Here is a 21,147-nt window from a genome sequence, read left to right as displayed (position 1 = left end):
GGAAGGATTGCTTGAGCCCATGAATTCAAGGTCACATTGAGCAATGATGATGCCTGTGCACTCCAACCTGGGCGACAGAGACCCTGTCTGGAAAAATTAAAAACCCAAATGCCTGGGCACCATTCATTCAACCAGTATTACTGAAAGTCTTGGTGCCTTCAGTTTCTTATAAATGTTGAATATACATTTACCATCCAGCAATCCCAGGGCTAGAATTACCCAAGAGAAATTAAAACGTAAGCCCACACCAAGACTTATACATGAATGGTCATAGTAGCTTTATACATAAAAGCCAAAAACAAAACCAAAATGTCCATCAACAGGAGAGTGGATAAACAAACTATGGAGCAGTACTCACCAATACAAAGGAACAAACCACTGACGAAGGCATGATCTGGAGGAACCTCAAAAGTATTGGCTACGTGGAAAAAGACCACAAAGACTGCATACCATCATGATTTCATTTCTATGAAATTCGAGACAAGACAAAACTGTCAGAGGACCTACGGGCTACAGGTGTGCTACCACACCCAGTTAATTTTTTTTTTTTTTTTTTTTTTTTTTTTTTTTTTTGAGACAGAGTTTCACTCTTGTTACCCAGGCTGGAGTGCGATGGCGCTATCTCGGCTCACTGCAACCTCCGCCTCCTGGGTTCAGGCAATTCTCCTGCCTCAGCTCCCTGAGTAGCTGGGATTACAGGCACGCGCCACCATGCCCAGCTAATTTTTTTTGTATTTTCAGTAGAGACGGGGTTTTACCATGTTGACCAGGATGGTCTCGATCTCTTGACCTCGTGATCCGCCCGCCTCGGCCTCCCAAAGTGCTGGGATTACAGGCGTGAGCCACCGCGCCCGGCATTTTTTTGTTGTTGTTATTTATTTATTTCTGAGACAGAGTTTGACTCTGTTGCCCAGGCTGGAGTGCAGTGGCACAATCTCAGTTCACTGTAGCCTCTGCCTCCCAGGTTCGAGCGATTCTCATGCATCAGCCTCTCGAGTAGCTGGGATTTCTGACCTATACCACCATGCCCGGCTAATTTTTGTATTTTTAGTAATGACTGGGTTTTGCCATGTTGCCCAGGCTAGTCTTGAACCCCTGACTGAGCTCAAGCATTCCTCCCACTCTGGCCTCCCAAAGTACTGGGATTACAGGCGTGAGACACTGCTCACAGCTTTTGAAAAAATTTTAATTGATGAAGGAGAGAGGAGAAAAATAAAATAAAATAAAATAAAAAATTTAATTAAATAATTGTACATATTTATGGGCTACAGTGCACTGTTTTGATATCTATTTACGATGTAGAATGATTAAATCACACTAATGAACAAATCCATCAGCTAACATACTGTTTTAGGTGAATTTAAAATCTACTATTTTAGCAATTCTGAAATATATGATGCATTATTCATTATAGTCACCATTCTGAGAAATAGCTCACTATAGCTTTTTTCTGTTGTCTAACTGAAACTTTATACTCTGTTTTGTGGCTTTTTTTTTGAGACAGAGTCTCTCTCTGTCACCCAGTCACCCAGGCTAGAGTACAGTGTCACAATCTCAGCTCACTGCAACCTCTGCCTCCCGGGTTCAAGTGATTCTCCTGCCTCAACCTCCCAAGTACTTGAGGTTACAGATATGCACCACCACGCCTGGGTAATTTTTGTATTTTTAGTAGAAACAGTGTTTCATCATGTTGGCCGGGCTGGTCTTGAACTCTTAGCCTCAAGTGATCCACCCGCCTCGGCCTCCCAAAGTGCTGGGATCGCAGGCATGAACCACCACACCCAGCAGAAACTTTATACCCTTTGGTCAACATCCTCAAGTTCCCAACCCAAGAGTTCCTGGAACCCCCGGTGCCTCCAGAGAGCTAAGTGTCTTTTCGTAGTTCCTGAGATGACTCGTGACTGAAAGCTCCTATAATGTAACTTCAGAATGGGGTGGTTGCCAGAGGGAACAACTGTGTAAGCAGAGAGGGTGGCCTATCTCACGCTAAAACACACACACTCTTCAACTGCCTCCGACCTCCAGGGAGGATTGGAGATTGAGTTCAATCACCAATAGCCAATGATTTAATCGATCATGCCCACGTAAAAACCCTGAAGGTTCAGAGCATTTCCAGGGGGTGGTGAGAGAGTGGTTCACCCTGAGAGGGCATGGAAGCCCTAAGCCCCACCCCGACTCCAATATCTTGGCCTATGCATGTTTCCATTAGTTGCATCATTTATAATAAACTATAAATGAAAGTAAAGTGTTTCCCTAAGTTGTGTGTGCCATTATTGAAAATGATCGAACCTAAGGGAAAGGTCATGGGAACCCCCAGTTTACAGCTTATCAGTCAGAAGGACAGAAGGCCTGGACTAGTGATTGGCATCTGAAGTGGGGCAGTCTTGTGGGGCTGAGCCCTTTACTTGTGGGATCTGCTGCTATTTCCAGTGTTAGAATTGAATTGAATCTTAGGACACACAGTTGGTGTTCCGAGAATTAGAGAATTGCTTGGGGTGTAGAAAACCCGCAATTTGGAGTCAGAAGTGTTGTGTGAATATAAGAAAAGCAGTTTAGGCTTGGCACAGTGGCTCCTGCCTGTAATCCTAGCATTTTGGGAGGCCAAAGAGGGAGGATCAGTTGAGCCCAGGAGTTCAAGACCAGCCGGGACAACATAGTAAGACCCTGATATGGTTTGGCTGTGTCCCCACCCAAATCTCATCTTGAATTATAGCTCCCATAATCCCCACGTGTTGTGGCAGGGATCTGGTGGGAGGTAATTGAATCAAGGGAGTGGGTTTTTCCAGTGCTATTTTGTTAATAGTGAATAAGTCTCATGATATGTCATGATTTTGTAAAGGGCAGTTTCCCTGCACACATTCTCTTGCCTGCCACCAAGTAAGACGTGCCTTTGTTCCTCCTTTGCCTTTCGCCATGATTCTGAGGCCTCCCTAGCCATGCAGAATTGTGAGTCCATTAAACCTCTTTTTGTTTATAAATTACCCAGTCTTGGGTATTTCTTCATAGAAGTATGAAAATGGACTAATATGGTAAATTGGCAGAGGTACAGTGGGGTACTGCTGTCAAGATACTGGAAAACATGGAAGAGACTTTGGAACTGGTTAATAGGCAGAGGTTGAAACAGTCTGGAGGGCTCAGAAGAAGACAGGAAGATATGAGAAAGTTCAGAGCTTCCAAGAGACTTACTGAATGGTTTTTATCAAAATGCTTATAGTGATATTGACAATGGAGTCCAGACTGAGGTGGTCTCAGATGGAGACAAATAATTTATTGGAAATTGAAGCAAAGGTGATTCTTGCTATGCTTTAGCAAAGAGACTCACACCATTTCACCCCTGCCCTAGAAATCTGTGGAACTTTGAACATGAGAGAGTTTATTTAGGGTATCTGATGGAAGAAATGTCTAAGCAGCATTCAAGATATGACTTTAATGCTCTTAAAAGCATTCGGTTTTATGTACTCACAAAGGTATGGTTTGGAATTGGAACTTATGTTTAAAAGGGAAGCAGAGCATAAAAGTTTAGCAAATTTGCAGACTGACAATGTGATAGGAAAAAAAACAACAACAACAACAACAAAAAAAAAAACATTTTCTGGGGAGAAATTCAACCCTGTTGCAGAAATTTGCAGAAGTAATGAGGAGCCAAATGTTCATCACCATGACAATGGGGAAAATGTCTAGAAGGCATGTCAGAGGTCTTCATGGCAGTCCCTCTCATCACAGGCCTGGAGGCGTATGAGGAAAAAACGGTATTGTGGGGCAGGCCGAGGGCCTTGCTGCTTTGTGCAGTCTTGGGACTTGGTCCCTGTGTCCTAGCCATGGCTAAAAGGGGCCAACACACAGCTTGGGCCATTGCTTCAAAGGGTACAAGCCCTAAGCCTTGGCAGTTTACACATGGCATTAGGCCTGTAGGTGCACAGAAGTCAGGAATTGAGGTTTGGGAACCTCTCTGCCTAGATTTCAGAGGATGTATGGAAATGCCAGGCAGAGGTGTGCTGCAGGGGTGGAGCCCTTGTGGAGAACTTCTGCTAGGGCAGTGCAGAGGGGAAATATAGAATGGGAGCCCCCACACGGAGTCGCCACTGGGGCACTGCCTAGTGGAACTGTGAGAAGGAGACCACCAACCTCCAGACCCCAGAATGGTAGATCCACTAACAGTTTGCACTGTGCACCTGGAAAAGCTTCAGACACTCAACACCAGCCAATGAAAGTAGCCAGGAGGGGGGATGTACCCAGCAAAGCCACAGGGTGGGAGCTGCACAAGACCATGAGAACCCACCTCTTGCCTGGATGTAAGACATAGAGTCAAAGGAGGTCATTTTGGAGCTTTAAGATTTGACTGTCCCACTGGATTTCAAACTTGCATGGGGACTCTAGCCCCTTCATTTTGGCCAATTTCTCCCATTTGGAACAAGCACATTTACCCGATGCCCCAAAGTATCTAGGAAGTAACTAACTTGCTTTTGATTTCACAGGCTCATAGGCAGAAGGGACTTGCCTTGTCTCAGATGAGACTTTGGACTGTGGACTTTTGAGTTAATGCCAAAATGAGTTGAGACTTTGGAGGACTGTTGGGAAGGTATAATTGGTTCTGAAATGTGAGGACATGAGATTTGAGGGGGCCAGAGGTGAAATGATATGGTTTGGCTGTGTCCCCACCCAAATCTTATCTTGAATTGTAGCTCCCATAATCCCCACGTGTTGTGGGAGGGACCTGGTGGGAGGTAATTAAATCATGGAGGTGGGTTTTTTTTTTCCCATATTGTCCTCATGATAGTGAATAAGTCTTGTGAGATCTGATGGTTTTATAAAGGGCAGCTCCCTGCACACACTCTCTAGCCTGCTGCCATGTAAGATGTGCCTTTGCTTCTCCTTTGCCTTCCACCATGATTGTGAGGTGTCCCCAGCCATGTGGAACTATGAGTTCATTAAACCTCTTTTTCCTTATAAATTATCCAGTCTCAGGTATTTCTTCATAGCAGTATGAAAGTGGACTAATGTAGACTCTGTGTCTATTTTAAAGACAAAAAATAAAAAAGAAGTTTGCTTTCTTTTTAGTTGTAGACATACCAGAGGAAGGGCTGCAGGAGATGGGGGTCATTCCTTAATTACCACCCACTTAGATGCATATTGGCCCAGAAGGTAAAGTTTTCTGGGACAGGCAGATTTGCAGGGCCCAGCTCCACACTCTCCCCACATCAGGTTCCTCCCCACCTGGCCTCCTATATCAGTTTCTGGAATCATCTGGACCACAGGGAGTGCAGACAGGTAGCCAAAACTCCTGCAGAAATGTTTCTGTTGGGCTGGGCATGGTGGCTCACGCCTGTAATCCCAGCACTTTGGGAGATCAAGGCGGGTGGATCACCTGAGGTCAGGAGTTCAGAGACGGTACCACCACACCCCAGCCTGGGTTACAGAGCAAGATTCCATCTCTACTAAAAATACAAAATTAGCCGGGCATGGTGGCACATGCCTGTAGTCCCAGCTACTCGGGAGGCTGAGGTAGGAGAATTGCTTGAATCCGGGAGGCAGAGGTTGCAATGAGCCAAGATCATGCCATTGCACTCCAACCTGGACAACAAGAGCAAAACTCTGTCTCAAAAAAAGAAAAGAAATGTCTCTGTTGGTGTACACAATGATTAAAGGTCATTTGAATTACTGACAACATAGAAAAATCTGGAGATTACACATGAAAATCTGTATTTAGGATATTTCTAGAAAAATTGAAGATTTGGCCACTGTGGAAACTGCTGAGGGCCCCATGTGTAATGGCTGCAAACAGCTTCCTTTATTGCATAGACAGCCTGATTTTTGCTCTAAGGGACCGTGGAGACAGCCCTTTGCTCTAAGGGACTGTGGAGACAGTCTTTGATCTTAGCACTGTCCCCACTGTAGGCTTCAGACAGGCATGCAAGGTGCCTTTGGAAAACCCCAGGGCACCGTGGCCAGGGTTCGCATTGGCCAAGTCATCATATTCATCTACCCCAAGCTGCAGAACAAGGAGCATGTGATTGGGGCCCTACGTAGGGCCATGTTCAAGTTCCCTGGCCGCCAGAAGATCCACACCTCAAAGAAGTGGAGTTTTACCGAGTTCAATGCAGATGAATTTGAAGATGTGGTGGCTGAGCAACAGCTCATCCCAGATGTCTATAGAGTCAAATACATCCCCAATCACAGCCTTGAAGAAGTGGCAAGCCCTGTACTCATGAGGGCTTCCACTGTGCTGCCCCCAATAAATTATGCCCACCAATAAATATCCTACTTCCTGTCCACTTAAAAAAAGAAAACAAGAAAAAGAAAACTGTATTCTTCCTTGACTACATTCATCCATCATCCACTGTCTACCGAGCACCCACTATGTGCCTGGCACTGTTCTTTTGCAGTGAGAGGAGTAGATACCAGGTCTCACTCTGCTGCCCAGGCTGGAGTGCAGTGGCACAATCATGGCTCACTGCAGCCTCAATCTTCTGAGCTCAGTAATCCTCTCACCTCAGCCTCCCAAGTAGCTAAGACCGCAGGCATGCACCACCACACTCAAATAAGTTTGTTTTGTTTTGTTTTGTTTTGTTTTTTGAGACTCACTCTGTCACCCAGGCTGGAATGCAATGGCACAATCTCGGCTCACTGCAACTTCTGCCTGCAGGTTCAAGCGATACTCCTGCCTCAGCTTCCCGAGCAGCTGGGACCACAGGCATACACCACCATACCTGGCTAGTTTTTCTATTTTTAGTGCAGATGGGATTTTGCCATGTTGGCCAGGCTGGTTGTGAACTCCTAGCTTCAAGTGATCCACCTACCTCAGCCTCCCAAACTGCTGGGATTACAGGCATGAGCCACCATGCCCGGCCCTGGCTAATTTTTTTATTTTTTTGTAGAGATGGGCGTGGGGGAGGTCTTACTATGTTTCGTAGGCTGGTCTCAAACTCCTGGGCTCAAGCAATCCACCCGTCTCAGCCTCCCATAGAGCTGGAATTACAGGAGTGAGCCACTGGCCATCGAGCCTGGCTGCCTGACACTGTTCTAATCCCATGACTGGGCAAAATAAACAAAGCTCTGCCCTCCTAGAGTTTATATTCTAGCAGGAGGTGTAGACAATAAAAAATACATATAACAGATATTTACATTATATAGTATTTGAGAAGGTGATAAGTACTACAAGAGCCCCATGGGGAGAGAGCTACAGTTTTAATTATGAATTAATTTAATTAGTTCTTGAAGGTTTTTAACTTTGTAAGGCAGTGCTGTCTAATAGAAATAGAATACAGGTCAGGTGTGGTGGCTCATGTCTGTAATCCCAGCACTTTGGGAGGCCAAGACAGGCAGATCACCTGAGGTCAGAAGTTCAAGAGCAGTTTGGCCAACACGGTGAAACCCCATCTCTACTAAAAATACAAAAAATTAGCTGGACGTGGTGGTTTGCACCTGTAATCCCAGCTACTTGGGAGGGAGGCTGAGGCAGGAGAATTGCTTGAACCCAGGAGGCAGAGATGACGGTGAGCAGAGACGGTACCACCACACCCCAGCCTGGGTTACAGAGCAAGATTCCATCAAAAAAAAAAAAAAAAAAAATAGAATGCAAGCCACATACATAAATTTAAAAATTTCTAGCAGCCAAATCACAGAGTAAAAAGAAACAGGTAAAATGAATGTTAATAATGTATTTAACCTAGTATATCCAAAAGAAAATAATTTCAACGTGTAAATCAATGTAAAATTACTAACAAGATATTGTATACACAGTTTTTCATATTAAGTCTTCTATATTTGGTATTAGGTATTGAGATGCATTTTACACATCTCAACCCGAACTAGCCACGTTTCAAGTACTCAGAAACACCTGTGCCTGGTAACTACTGTATTTAGAAGCACAGGTCCAGAATTTTTTTTTTTTTTTTTTTTTTTTTTTTTGAGAGGGAGTCTTGCTCTGTCATCCAGGCTGTAGTGCAGTGGCATGATCTCTGCTCACTGCAACTTCTGCCTCCTGGGTTCAAGCAATTCTCTTGCCTCAGACTTCTGAGTAGCTGAGATTACAGGCAGCCACCACCAGATCCAGCTCATTTTTGATATTTTTAGTAGGGCCGGGGTTTCACCTAATAGCCAAGATGGTCTCGATCTCCTGACCTGGTGATCCACCCACCTCAGCCTCCCAAAGTGCTGGGATTACAGGTGTGAGCCACCGTGCCCAGCCCAGAATCTTCAGCCCAGGGTAAGGTGGTACTGTCACCCTGTGGGGGAAAAAGAGAAAAGGCAAAGAACAGAACACAGCTCACAGGCCAGCCCTTCATTTTACAGATGGAGATTCTGAGCTCCAGAGAGAGACAGAGGCTGCTCAAAGTTCACACAGCCAAATAGTGGTAGAACCAAGGCGCACTCACTCCTAGGGTTCCCAGCCTCTAGGTTCACCCAGAGCAGCGGCTCAGCCCAACCTCCCAGCTTTCAATGTGCTGCTCTAGTTTCCACAAAGAGACATCTACCCCTTTAAATCCAGTCTTCCTTGACTGTCTTGTGAAATTTGAATGAGCTGGTTATCAGGAACCTCCCACAGTAAATAGCCTGTCCAACGTAATCCTTAGATAAGTGTCAAGCCCAGCCCAGCCAGCTCTGTGACCTCCTCTGCAAGACAGGGATAATGGTAACCTTGCCTGTCTCTCAAGGCAGTTACCAGTTGAAATGGCGCAAGCTCAATTTCCCAGCTGTAGTTTTTGGGGTTTTCTCTGGACAGGGTCTGGCTCTGTCACCCAGGTTGGAGTGCAGTGGCACTGTCACAACTCACTGCAGGCTTGAACTTCCGAGCTCAAGAAATCTAGCAAATTTTTTAGAATTTTTTTTGCAGAGATGGAATCTCCCTTTGTTGTCCAGGTTGGTATCAAGCTCCTGGCCTTAAGCCATCCTCCCACCTTGAGCCTTCCAAAGTGCTGGGATTACAGGTGTGAGCCACCACACCCAGCCTGTTTTCTCAGTGTTAGACCAGATGATGCTATGGAAATTCCCACACTCCCCAGCTCAGGTCCCTTACATCACACGGAAGATAAAACCCCACAGACAGGAATGGTAGTGCATGCCTATAATCCTAGCACTTTGGGAGGCTGAGGTAGGAGGATCGCCTGAGGTCAGGAGTTCAAGACCAGCCTGGCCAAGATAGCAAAACTCTGTCTCTGCTAAAAGTACAAAAAATTAGCTGGGTGTGATGACATGCACCTGTAATCCCAGCTACTTGGAGGCTGAGGCAGAAGAATTGCTTGAATCGGGAGGCGGAAGTTGTAGTGAGCGGAGATCAAGCCACTGCACTCCAGCCTGGGCAACAGAGCAAGACTCCATCAAAAAAAAAAAAAAAAAAAAAGTCAACGTCCTTTCCATGGCTGCAGGTTACTCTCCCAATCGGATATCCCAACCCCACCACTCATAGTTCCCGCCCTCCCCTCACCAAGGTGTCTGCTCAAACTCCAGCACCTCAGAGAGGCCTTCCTCAACCCACCTTGCAAACTGGCAGCACCAAACCCTCTCTGTCCCCTTACTTTGCTTTATTTTTCTTCTTAGCGCTTACTGCCTCAGGCATAGCCTATGTGTCTGTCTTTACACAGTCCTTGCTAGCGTGTCAGCTCCAGGTGGACGGGGACCTTGCTGGTGCTGTCATCTGCGGCATTCCCAGCACCTATATATACGTTAAAAAATAGCAATTAACATGTATGGAGCCCTGACAATGTGCCAGGCACAGTTCCAGGCATTTCAGACAGTAACTCAGGTAATGTCACAATCTGAGGGAGGTACTATTTTAATCTCATTTCACATATAAGGTGAATGAGGCACAGAGACACTCGTTCATTCATTCATTCGCCTGAGGTCACACCTACAGGAACTGTTGTATCCAGGCTTCACACCTGGGCAGGTAGGCTTCAAGGACCCACAATTTTTTTATTTTTTTTTTAGACATGGTCTCACTCTGCCACCCAGGCTGGAGTACAGAGACTCAGTCACGGTTCACTGTAGCCTCGACCTCCTGGGCTCAAGCGATTCTCCCGCCTCAGCCTCCCACAGTGCTGGGATTACAGGCTTGAGTCACCATGCCCGGCTGGACCCACAACTTTTGGCCTCTGTGCTTGTTCATCAGAGTGTTCCATAATAATAACGAATGAACGAATGAAAGAGAACAAAGAGAACTCAAAAAGACTTCCTCTCTCCACCCAGGCTGGTCCTAGCTTAACCAAATCCCATATTCTGTACTGATTAAAGCAAAGAAATGGGCAGGAGGAGCCGCAAAGCTGGCCCATGCTGACTGGTTACCATACCAGGCAGGGGGCTGCCCTTGGTTGCTCCAAAGGGACCCCCTCAAACAGAATCATCTGGTACCTCCTCTGTCTCCAGACAGGCAGTGAGCTCTGCGAAACGGCATCCCTGGCTCTGGTCCCTCAGGCTCGGTCCAATGCCTGTGAGAGGAACGAGCCAAAGCTGCCCCTCCCCCCCAACCCCGAGTCAATTCCCTGCTCATGAAGGGGGTTTATTCCAGTTTCCATGATCCACGATCTGGCTCAGCTCATGTTTCATACGTTAACATCCCAACCAGGTTGGCGCTGTTACTATCCCCATTGTATAGCTGGGGACTCCAGCTCAATACAGCCCCAGCTTCTGCAGAGTGGACGTTCAGTAAACATGGGCATCCCCAGCTATGGAGCCACAAGTGAATGCTGGAGCTGCTGGGGTGCAATGGCCTCTGTGCAGGAAGCAGAGGGCACAGGCAAGTTGAAGGAAGGGAGTTTTGCCAAGGAGAGGCCAGCATTAGAAGAACCCACAAGAGCTGGTGAAGCACTCAAGGAGGAGCACCAGCGGGAAGCTATGGGGCATGATAGTGGTGGCAAGGAGAAGCTACCAGAAGGGGAAGGGAAGGAGGGAGTACACACCTGGCCCCACTTTCCTCGAATCCTCCAGTCTCCCGATGAGATGGGATTGTTCCCTTAGCCCTCTTCATGGGCGGAAACTGGAGTGGCTCATTTCACTCAGCCTGCCGCTGGCCACTCCTCATGAGAGGAAGCTTGTAAGCAAGTGAGTTTGGAACCCAAGGGAATGAATGCTGGAACTGGCCAGTCACTTCTCTCTGGCAGGAGCAGGCTCTGTGCAGGCCCCACAGCAGCATCCAAGTCCCTGCCTTCTCAGCACCCAGAGTCTTTTTTTTCTTTCTTTCTTTACTACTCTGTACTTATTGGTTAGATATTTGCACCCAGAGTCTTGTCCAGCGTCCAGGAAGAATCAGGTCACACGGATGGTTTGAAAGATGATGAATGCAGAAGACTTTATTGAGTAGTGAAAGTGGCTCTCAGTGGAAGGGGAGCTGGAAAGGGGATGGTGCGGGAAGAAGGTGATCTTTCCCTGAAGCCTGTTAGTAGTCTCTGACATTCAGTTGCTCCTGTGCTTGCTGTTCAGGCGCTTGTTATCCCTGTCAGTCGGCGTTTGTGTTTCTCTGCCAGCTGAAGTCTTTTTATGGGCACAGGATAGGGGCGTGGCAGGCCAAAAAGGCACTATCTTGGTAGAAAAATGGAGTCAGCTGTTTTCACTTAGGGCTGCGGTTCCAGGATTAAGGATGGGGTTTAGCTGGGCGCCTGGCCATTCTGCATCACTGCTAGTGCTCTCCCATGACCAAACCCTGCTGGGAGCCCCAGGGAAAGGGGTCTAGGAATCCTGTGTGCAGAAGGCAGCCTCCCAGGGCACAAAGCAGGGCAGAGAGAGGAACCGGAAGGGTGGATAGAGACTAACCAGCACACTGCAGGTCTCTCTGATTCTAATTCATCTCTCCCCAGCCATTCCCCAGTGCAGCCAAAGCAAGGGAGCTTTAGGAGGAGCCCCCCACCTCCTGGTGAGAGCCCCCACAACTGTACTTTCCAACCTTCTCTCTCCCCAACAGCTGCTGACATCATTTCAAATGATAAATCTGGCCATATCCTCCCATCGGTGAAACCTCTTCAGTGAGTTCTTTGTCCCCTTGTCTGCCTTGGCAGGACAGTGGCCACCCTTTGGACCTGGCCACTCCTCAGCCTCATTTCCTGCTCACTGCCCCAGGCCAAGGGCAGGCTGATCACTGACTCCCTCAGGCCTATTCTCCCAGGTCACCTCTCCCGGTCCCCTCCCTGGTGCAAAAGGGCACTTCCATACCCCCACTGGTCCCCTGTGTCCAGCTTCATCTTCTTCATCCCTGTCTGATATTATGTTTCTTTTCTTCCTACTCACGACATAAGCTTTGTTTTAGAAGCCACTGCATCCCAGCAACTAGAGTCCAATACACACTTGTTCCTTCAAGCCCTAGGAGGTGTGAGGATATACTTAAGGTGTTTAAAGCTGGATGGGATCCGTAGCCAATGAGTTGGAAAGGGAGAAGAGGTATGAGGACTAAGCCCTGGGCCCCTTCATCAGTGAGACATTGATAAGATGAGGGGGAACCAGGCAGAAAGGCAGAAAGGGTCCCTGAGATGGCAGGAGAGTCAAGGGATGTGGGCTCCTGAAAGCCAGGAAGGAAAGACTTTCAAGAAGTGCAGATAGATCACTCGGGTCAAATACCACCTGCCTGTAGAAGAAGTGAGATGGGGATTGAAGCCAATCATTGAATTTAGCCATATGGAGTTTCGTAGAGACCTGATCAACAGATGGTTTGAGTAGAGTCGGGGGAGCACAGCGGTGAGCACATGAGAAATGGGAGACGACAAGCTGGAGGAACTGAATGTGGTGTTCTCCGGGTGTCTGTGCTGTAAGATGAGAAATCCGACAGCACCTGTAAGAATTGTGAGCAAGGTTTCAAGCAATCCACCCACCTCAGCTTCCCAGAGTTCTGGAATTACAGGCGTGAGCCATCGTGCCTGGCCTAGAACTCTTTTTTTCTTGAGAAAGAGTCTTGTTCTGTCGCCAGGCGCCAGGCTGGAGTGCAGTGGCACCATCTTGACTCACTGCAACCTCCGCCTCCTGGGTTCAAGCAATTCTCTTGCCTCAGCTTCCTGAATAGCTGGGACTACAGATGCACGCCACCACACCCAGACACTTTTTATATTTTAGTAGAGACGGGGTTTCACTATGCTGGTCAGGATGGTCTCAATCTCTTGACCTCATGATCCGCCTGCTTCGGCCTCCCGAAGTGCTGGAATTACAGGTGTGAGCCACCGCGCCGGCCCTAGCACTCTTTGTTTTTGAAAAACTGAAACTCTGTACCCATTAAACACTAACTCCCCATTCCCTCTTCACCTAGGTTCTGCCATCCAACAGCCTACTTTCCATCTCTATGAAATTGACTATTCTAGGTACCTGATGTATGGGAAACGTACAGAATTTGTCCTTTTGTGACTGGCTTATTTCACTTAGCTTAAGGGACAAGGGACCCTTGTCCTCAAGAATCATTCGTGTTGTAGCACGTGTGAGAATTTCCTTCCTTTTTGAGGTTGACTATTCCATTATAGACCACATTTTTTTGAGATGAAGTCTCGCTCTGCGGCCCAGGCTGGAGTGCAATGGTGTGGTCTTGGCTTATTGCAACCTCCACCTTCTGGGTTCAAACAATTTTCCTGTCTTAGCCTCCTGAGTAGTTGGGACCACAGGGATGCACCACCACACCAGGCTAATTTTTTTTTTTTTTTTTTTTTTTTTTTTTTTTTTTTGAGACGGAGTTTCGCTCTTGTTACCCAGGCTGGAGGCTGGAGTGCAATGGCGCGATCTCGGCTCACTGCAACCTCTGCCTGCTGGGTTCAGGCAATTCTCCTGCCTCAGCCTCCTGAGTAGCTGGGATTACAGGCACGCGCCACCATGCCCAGCTAATTTTTTGTGTTTTTAGTAGAGACGGGGTTTCACCATGTTGACCAGGATGGTCTCAATCTCTTGACCTCGTGATCCACCCGCCTCGGCCTCCCAAAGTGCTGGGATTACAGGCTTGAGCCACCGCGCCCAGCCACCAGGCTAATTTTTATATCTTTAGTAGAGACAGGGTTTCACCATATTGGCCAGGCTGGTCTCGAACTCCTGACCTCAGGTGATCTGCCTTCCTTGGCCCCGCAAAGTACTGGGATTACAGGTGTGAGCCAATGCGCCCAGCCTGTAGACCACATTTTGTTTATCCATTCCACCTTTTGAACACCCAGGTTGTTTCTGCCTTTTGGCTATTACAAACAGGGAGCACTGCTTTACGAATACCTGTTCGAGACTCTGTTTTCAATTCTTTGGGGTGAATACCCAGAAGTGGAGTTGCTGGATCCGATGGTAATTCTATGTTCTATTTGTTGAGTAACTGTCACACTGTATCCCCCAGCAGTTGGACCATTTTGCACTCTCCTCCGCAATGCACAAGGTTTTCCATCTCTCCACATTTTCACCAACACTTGGTAATTTCTGTTTTTTTATGGTAGTCATCCTAACGGGTGTGAGGTTGTTTCATAAATGAGAGGAGCCTCAGTGTATCTATATGCAAACAGGAAAGATCCAGGAGTCAGAGAAATTGATGCTGAAGGAAAGAGACAGAAGACTCACTGAAGCAATGTCCTTGAGCTGGGAGAGATGCTAAGATCCCATGCAGAGGAGGAACTGTCCTCAGACCCAGTCATGGCAAAGGCCAGGGTTGTGGGCGCAGATGTGGGGTGAGAGGGGAGATGTGGTGGCGCAAGCCTGAAGCATTCTCTCGTGTTTATTTTCTCAGTGAAATAGACAGCAAGGTAACCAACTGAATGTAAGGGTAGGGTGAGGACAGAGGCTTGGGGATAAAGTAGAAGACATGAAATAGTCCATCTAGAAGAGCAGGGCAAGGTGTGGTGGCTCATGCCTATAATCCCAGCACTTTGGGAAGCCAAGGTGGGAGGATCGCTTGAGCCCAGAAGTTTTAGGCTGCAGTGAGCTGTGATCCAGCCTGGGTCACAGAGTGATACTCAGTCTCAAACAAAACCCTCAATTAATCCTTTTATTTAAAAGATAAAATAGGCCAGGTGAGGTGGCTCACACCTATAATCTCAGAACTTTAGGAGGCTGAGGTGATTACATCACCTAAGATCAGGAGTTCAAGACCAGCCTGGCCAACACGGCAAAACCCCATCTCTACTAAAAATACAAAAATTAGCTGGGCATGGTGGCACGTGCCTATAATCCCAGCTACTCAGGAGGCTGAGGCAGGAGAATCGCTTGAACCTGGGAGGTGGAGGTTGCAGTGAGCCGAGATCATGCCACTGCACTCCAGCCTAGGCAACACAGCAAGACTCTGTATAAAATTTTTTTGAGACGGAGTTTCGCTCTTGTTACCCAGGCTGGAGTGCAATGGTGCTATCTCGGCTCACCGCAACCTCCGCCTCCTGGGTTCAAGCAATTCTCCTGCCTCAGCCTCCTGAGTAGCTGGGATTACAGGCACGTGCCACCATGCCCAGCTAATGTTTTGTATCTTTAGTAGAGACGGGGTTTCACCATGTTGACCAGGATGGTCTCGATCTCTTGACCTTGTAATCCACCCACCTCAGCCTCCCAAAGTGCTGGGATTACAGGCTTGAGCCACCGTGCCCGGCCAAAAAATTTTAATTTAAAAGATAAATAGAAAGAGTGGGAGACTGAGTGAATGGAAGTTGGTAGGCTGGATAACCAGCGGTTCTTTGCCCCTGCAAAGACATTGATGTCTGAATTCCAGAAGCCTTGCAAAATGCCAAGATGAGGAGAGTATCCTGGATTATCTGTGTGGTCCGCTATAATTACCAGTATCACTGTAATTGGGAGGCAGGGGGAGATCTGACTGCTGAAGAGACTCCATTGCTATCTCTGAAGATGGACGAAGGGGCCACAAGCCAAGGAATGCAGGTGACGATGGAAGCTAAAGGCAAGGAACTGGATTCTCCCCTAAAACCTCCAAAAACGAATTCCCCATTTGAGCCTAGCAGGCCTGGCAACACTTTGATTTAATACTTCTGACTCCCAGAGCTGTAGAAGAATGAAATTGCATTGTTTTAAGCCACTGAGTTTGTATGGCTTGTTATAGCAGCAATAGGAACTAATATAGGGGACATGTCACTGCTGGGAGACACCAAGGACCCCAATAGAGTTTATTCTTTTTTTTTCTGTCCCCCAGGCTGGAGCGCAGTGGCAAGATCTCAGCTTACCACAACCTCCACTTCCTGGGCTCAAGCAATCTTCCCACTTGAGCCTCCTGGGTAGCTGGGACTCCAGGTGTGTGCCACCACACCCAGCTTAGTTTTTGTATTTTTTGTAGAGATGAGGTTTCACCATGTTGCCCAGGCTGGTCTTGAACTCCTGAGCTCAAGCAATCCGCCCACCTCAGCCTCCCACCTCGGTGCTGGGAAGACAGGCATAAGCCACCATCCCCGGCCAAGTTTAACGATTATGAAATGAAAATGAGACCAGCCAGCGTGGTGGAATGCCATCATCCTGCCCCATCCAGGTGCACAGGTGCAGCTGTGGCATAGAGAGCTGGGTTCAACCAGAGAGAGAACAAACCAGGAGAAAGTGGTGGGGGTGCACACGAGGGAGAAAACGTAACCAACAGCTGCAGGTGCCACTGAGGGAGAAAGACAGGAGGAAGCAGGGGTGGGGGAAAGTGGGATCCTTGAAATTGAGATTAGGTGCAGTTCTCAGTAATGCCAGGGTCTAAGGCATTGGTCTGGCTACATCCCGAAGGCCATGTCTGCCTCTGCTTTTATGTCCTGTGCACAGCTGTTTTCACACTGCAACAGCATGGTTGAGTAGTTGTTGCAGAAACTATAAGGCCTGCCAAGTGTCAAATATTTACTCTGGTCAGGGGCAGTGGCTCATGCCTGTGATCCCAGCACTTTAGGAAGCCAGGGCTGGTGGATCACTTGAGTCTAGGAGTTCGAGACCAGCCTGGGCAACATAGGGAAACCCTCAAAAATTCAAAATTAAAAAAATAAAAACAAAAAGGTAGCTGGGCACAGTGCTCCATGCCTGTAGTCCCAGCTTCTCGGGAGGCTAAGACTGGAGGTCAGGGCTGCAGAGCCACAATTTCAGCTTGGTGGAGAGAGACCCAAGATGGCTGATCACTAGCAGCTCGGGATCGTAGCTCCCAGTGAAAGCGCAAAGAACGAGAGGACGCCACACCTTCACATGAATTCTTGTTGCTCACGCACCAGGAGATTCCCAGTGGAGGAGCCCCACGGGTCGCCAGCGCGACTCTTGTGACCGGCGAGGCGGTTTTGCCGGCGCCTCGGAGCGTCGGTTCTTGGTGCAGAGTCAGAAAAGCACCATCAATCTTAGCCGCTGATTTAGTCGGCACAGTGGGTTGCTCAGATTTCGGCGCTGAGAATCAATAAGTTGGACGTCCACTCAGAAACCCAATTACAAAGACGGTAAATACAAAGACCACAGATGGATTAATTTATAACGAAGGGAAGAAAACAGCCAAAAAAGGCTGAGAATACCCAAGATCAGAACGCCTCTCCCTCAGCTGGGGATCAGAGTTCCTCATCAGCAACGGAACAAGGTTTGATGGAGAACGAGTGTGTTCCAATTACAGAAGCAGGCTTCAAAATGTGGATAATGAGAAACTTCTGTGAATTAAAAGAACTTGTTCTAACCCAATCCAAAGAAACTAAGAACTTTGAAAAAAAGATTGATGAAATGTTAACAAGAATACACAATTTAGAGAGGAATATAAGTGAATTGATGGAGCTGAAAAACACAATACAAGAACTACGTGAAGTATGCACAAGTTTTAACAGCCGAATTGATCAAGCAGAAGAAAGGATATCAGAGGTCGAAGACCAACTCAATGAAATAAAACAAGAAGACAAGATTAGAGAAAAAAGGATAAAAAGGAACGAGCAAAGTCTCCAAGAAATATGGGACTATGTGAAAAGACCTAATCTACGCTTGATAGGTGTACCTGAATGTGACGAAGAGAATGAATCCAAGCTGGAAAATACGCTTCAGGATATTATTCAGGAAAATTTTCCCAACCTAGTAAGGCAGGATAATATTCAACTCCAGGTAATACAAAGAACACCACAAAGATATTCCTCAAGAAGAGCAACTCCAAGTCACATAATCGTCAGATTCACCAGGTTTGAAATGAAGGAGAAAATACTAAGGGCAGCCAGGGAGAAAGGTCAGGTTACCCACAAAGGGAAGCCTATCAGACTTACAGCAGATCTCTCAGCAGAAACCCTACAAGCCAGAAGAGAGTGGGGACCAATATTCAACATCCTTAAAGAAAAAAAGTTTCAACCAAGAATTTCACATCCAGCCAAACTAAGCTTCATAAGTGGAGGAAAAATAAAGTTTTTTGTGAACAAGCAAGCACTCAGAGATTTCATCACCACCAGGCCTGCTTTACAAGAGCTTCTGAAAGAACCACTACACATAGAAAGGAACAAACAGTATCAGCCTTTCTAAAAAATACCAAAAAGAGCATCAATATAATGAAGAATTTACATCAACTAATGGGCAAAATAGCCAGCTAATATGAAATGGCAGTATTAAACTCACATATGTCATTATTAATTCTAAATTTAAATTGACTAAATCCCCCAATCCAAAGACAGGCAATTTGAATAAAAAACTAAAACCCATCAGTATGCTGCATCCAGACCCATCTCACATTTAAGGATACACAAAGACTCAAAACAAGGGATGGAGAAAGATTTACCAACCAAACAGAGAGCTAAAATAAATAAATAAAAGGCAGATGTTATAATTTTTGCCTTTGATAAAATAGTCGTTAAAGCAACAAAGATCAAAAGAGGCAAAGAAGGACATTATATAATGATAAAAGGATCAATGCAACAACAAGAAGAGCTAAAGATCCTAAATATATACGCACCCAATACAGGAATACCCAGACATACAAGACTAATAAAGAGACTTAAACTCCCACACAATAATAGTGGGAGACTTCAACCTTAATATTAGACAGATCAGTGAGACAGAAAATTAACAACGATATCCAGGATTTGAACTCAGATCTGGAATAAGTAAACGTAATTAACATTTATAGAACTCTCCACTTTAAATACACAAAATATACACTCTTATCGGTACCACATCATATCAATTTAGAAGTTTAAATGAAATGTTGGTTGGCTCCTTGTTCGTTATTCTCTTCCCTCATTTTCTTTTATGTCTCCATTATTAAGGACAATTATAGGCATACCCATATTTAGACTGCATTCTAGCCAGGGCAATAAAGCAATACCCCCATCCTCTCTCCCTCTTCCTCTTTCTCTTTCTTCCTCTTCTTTATTCTTTTTCTTATTATTAAAAAAAAAAAACTTTCTCTACATAATATTCTGCCTAAGTCACAGTGGGTCATAGAGGGTAACTCTTAAACTCTTTAATTCTGTTGCTATGTCTGTAAAATGACCAGTTGGACTAGCCGATTTCATAGCTTTCTTTCAAGATATGACATTCTCTGGGTACAGCCTTTAGGAATAAACTTTCTTTAATTGTCACAAGACCACACTTGGAGAGGACTGGCTGGAAAGAGGAAGGGGAATTCACAGCGTCAGGGAGGTTCAGGCTGTGTTGTGTTTATGCATCTTACATTTGGAATCAGAATAAATCAGTAACATTTTTACAAAATACCATAAATTATATTCTACTTAAACTTACTTAATCGGAAATAAGTTCAGTAGATCATGAGATGGAAGGGGAGCAATGTGAATGGGTGATATAATAACATATTTTTATACGGAATGAAAAAGTAATTGCAGGATGCATACAGTATAATGATACATAACATTTAAAAGCTCATGAAACAATATGTTGTTTTTGGATTATATATAATGTCCAGATTGCTTCATGATATGGTCTATCTGTCCTTTAGCCAGGTCTGTCTCCTGCCATTTTTTGCCTTACATGTGTTATCTAGTCAGACTGACCTCATTTCAGTCCCCCAAACTTACCATGTTCTTTCCTACCTCTGCATCTTTGCACATGCTGTATTCTCAGCTTGGAATGCTACCTTAATCCCCCATCCTAAGCAGTGAAATCATTTTTCTGATCTATATACTGTCTCCCTAGTTTTCAGTTGAGAAGTCGTTTCCTCCAGTGTCGTTTTCTGAGCCCATACATCTGGACTGATGTTCCCAATATTTGCTTTCATAGCACCTTCTCTTTTCTGATCACACTGCTGACGACAAACATTATACATGATCCTTGCCTTAAAAAAAAAAAAGAAAGAAAGAAAAAGAAAAAAACAATTTCAGCTTGGTGACAGTGAGACCTTGTCTCGAAAAAATAAAATAAATTGACTCCCTAGCTGTTTATGGAATAAGTATGGGGAGCCCTGGTCAAGGGCTGACTGAGACCGGGTGGAGAGGGGAGCTAGGAGCTGGGAGGCGGGGCGTTCCATCATCCACAGATCCTGCAATCACCAAGAACGAAAATGGTCCCACTGAGGGAGGCACAGGAGCTGGCATGCCGATGGTGACCCAGGGGGTCAGTGGGACCAGTACACAGGCCAAGGCCTCTCTCCCCTCCAAGCCTTTATTTATTTTGAGATGGACCCTCTCTCTGTCACCCAGGCTGGAGTGCAGTGACATGATCTCAGCTCAGGAAACCTCTGCCTCTTGGGTTCAAGCGAGTCTCATGCCTCAGCCTCCTGAGTAGCTGGGATTCCAGGGACATACCATCACACCTGGCTAATTTTTTTGTATTTTTAGTGGAGTCAGGGTTTCACTATGTTGGCCTGGCTAAGGCCTTTAAGCTCAGAATTCCTTTTGCCTGATAGCTCCCCACAACCCTTGGTTCTGGAAAGCTGCTGCTCATTCCTCAAGAGGTCAAGGTCATCTCCAGAACCCTGTTCTGACCCCCTGCCTGGGCCCTGGGATGTCCTCTGTGCCCCCAAGAGCTCTGTACTGGTCTGAGCATCCCAGGGGCACCCACTTTCCCCAAGTGGGGTTCCCAGGAGGGCAGAGTCTGGCTACCTGGGCTGCCATGGATCTGCAGATCTGCAGAAACCCCACCCTGATCCCCAAGGCAGGCCCAGGAGACCGAGGGGACAAGGGCATGAGACCAGCACACACTTGGAGCCCAGCTGTGTGGTCCTGAGCGGGAAGTTCTCTTATCGTTCACAGGCCTGAGGGGGTGGCTTTAACTGGGGTCCCTCTGTGGTCCAGTCACAACACAGGCCGGCCAGACCCCAGGGACCATGACCCCATCTCCCCTTACACAGGGGTGGCAGAG

General features: G+C 46.6%; 1 protein-coding gene across 1 annotated transcript in view; it reads right to left on the bottom strand.

The window, feature by feature from the left end:
* Nucleotides 1–17,820: 17,820 nt before the first annotated feature.
* Nucleotides 17,821–21,147, bottom strand: part of TNFRSF1B (TNF receptor superfamily member 1B) — a 45,110-nt gene continuing 41,783 nt past the window's right edge. The window contains exon 10 of the mRNA XM_074380075.1: nucleotides 17,821–20,122. Coding sequence (XP_074236176.1) covers nucleotides 20,106–20,122 — 17 coding nt within the window. The 3' untranslated portion in view covers nucleotides 17,821–20,105. The remainder of the gene's footprint in view (nucleotides 20,123–21,147) is intronic.

The sequence above is a fragment of the Saimiri boliviensis genome, chromosome 11, assembly GCF_048565385.1.
Source record: "Saimiri boliviensis isolate mSaiBol1 chromosome 11, mSaiBol1.pri, whole genome shotgun sequence".
In the NCBI taxonomy this organism is placed as follows: domain Eukaryota; kingdom Metazoa; phylum Chordata; class Mammalia; order Primates; family Cebidae; genus Saimiri; species Saimiri boliviensis.
The sequence above is the reverse complement of the archived record's forward strand: the minus strand, read 5'-3'. Positions and strand labels throughout refer to the sequence as shown.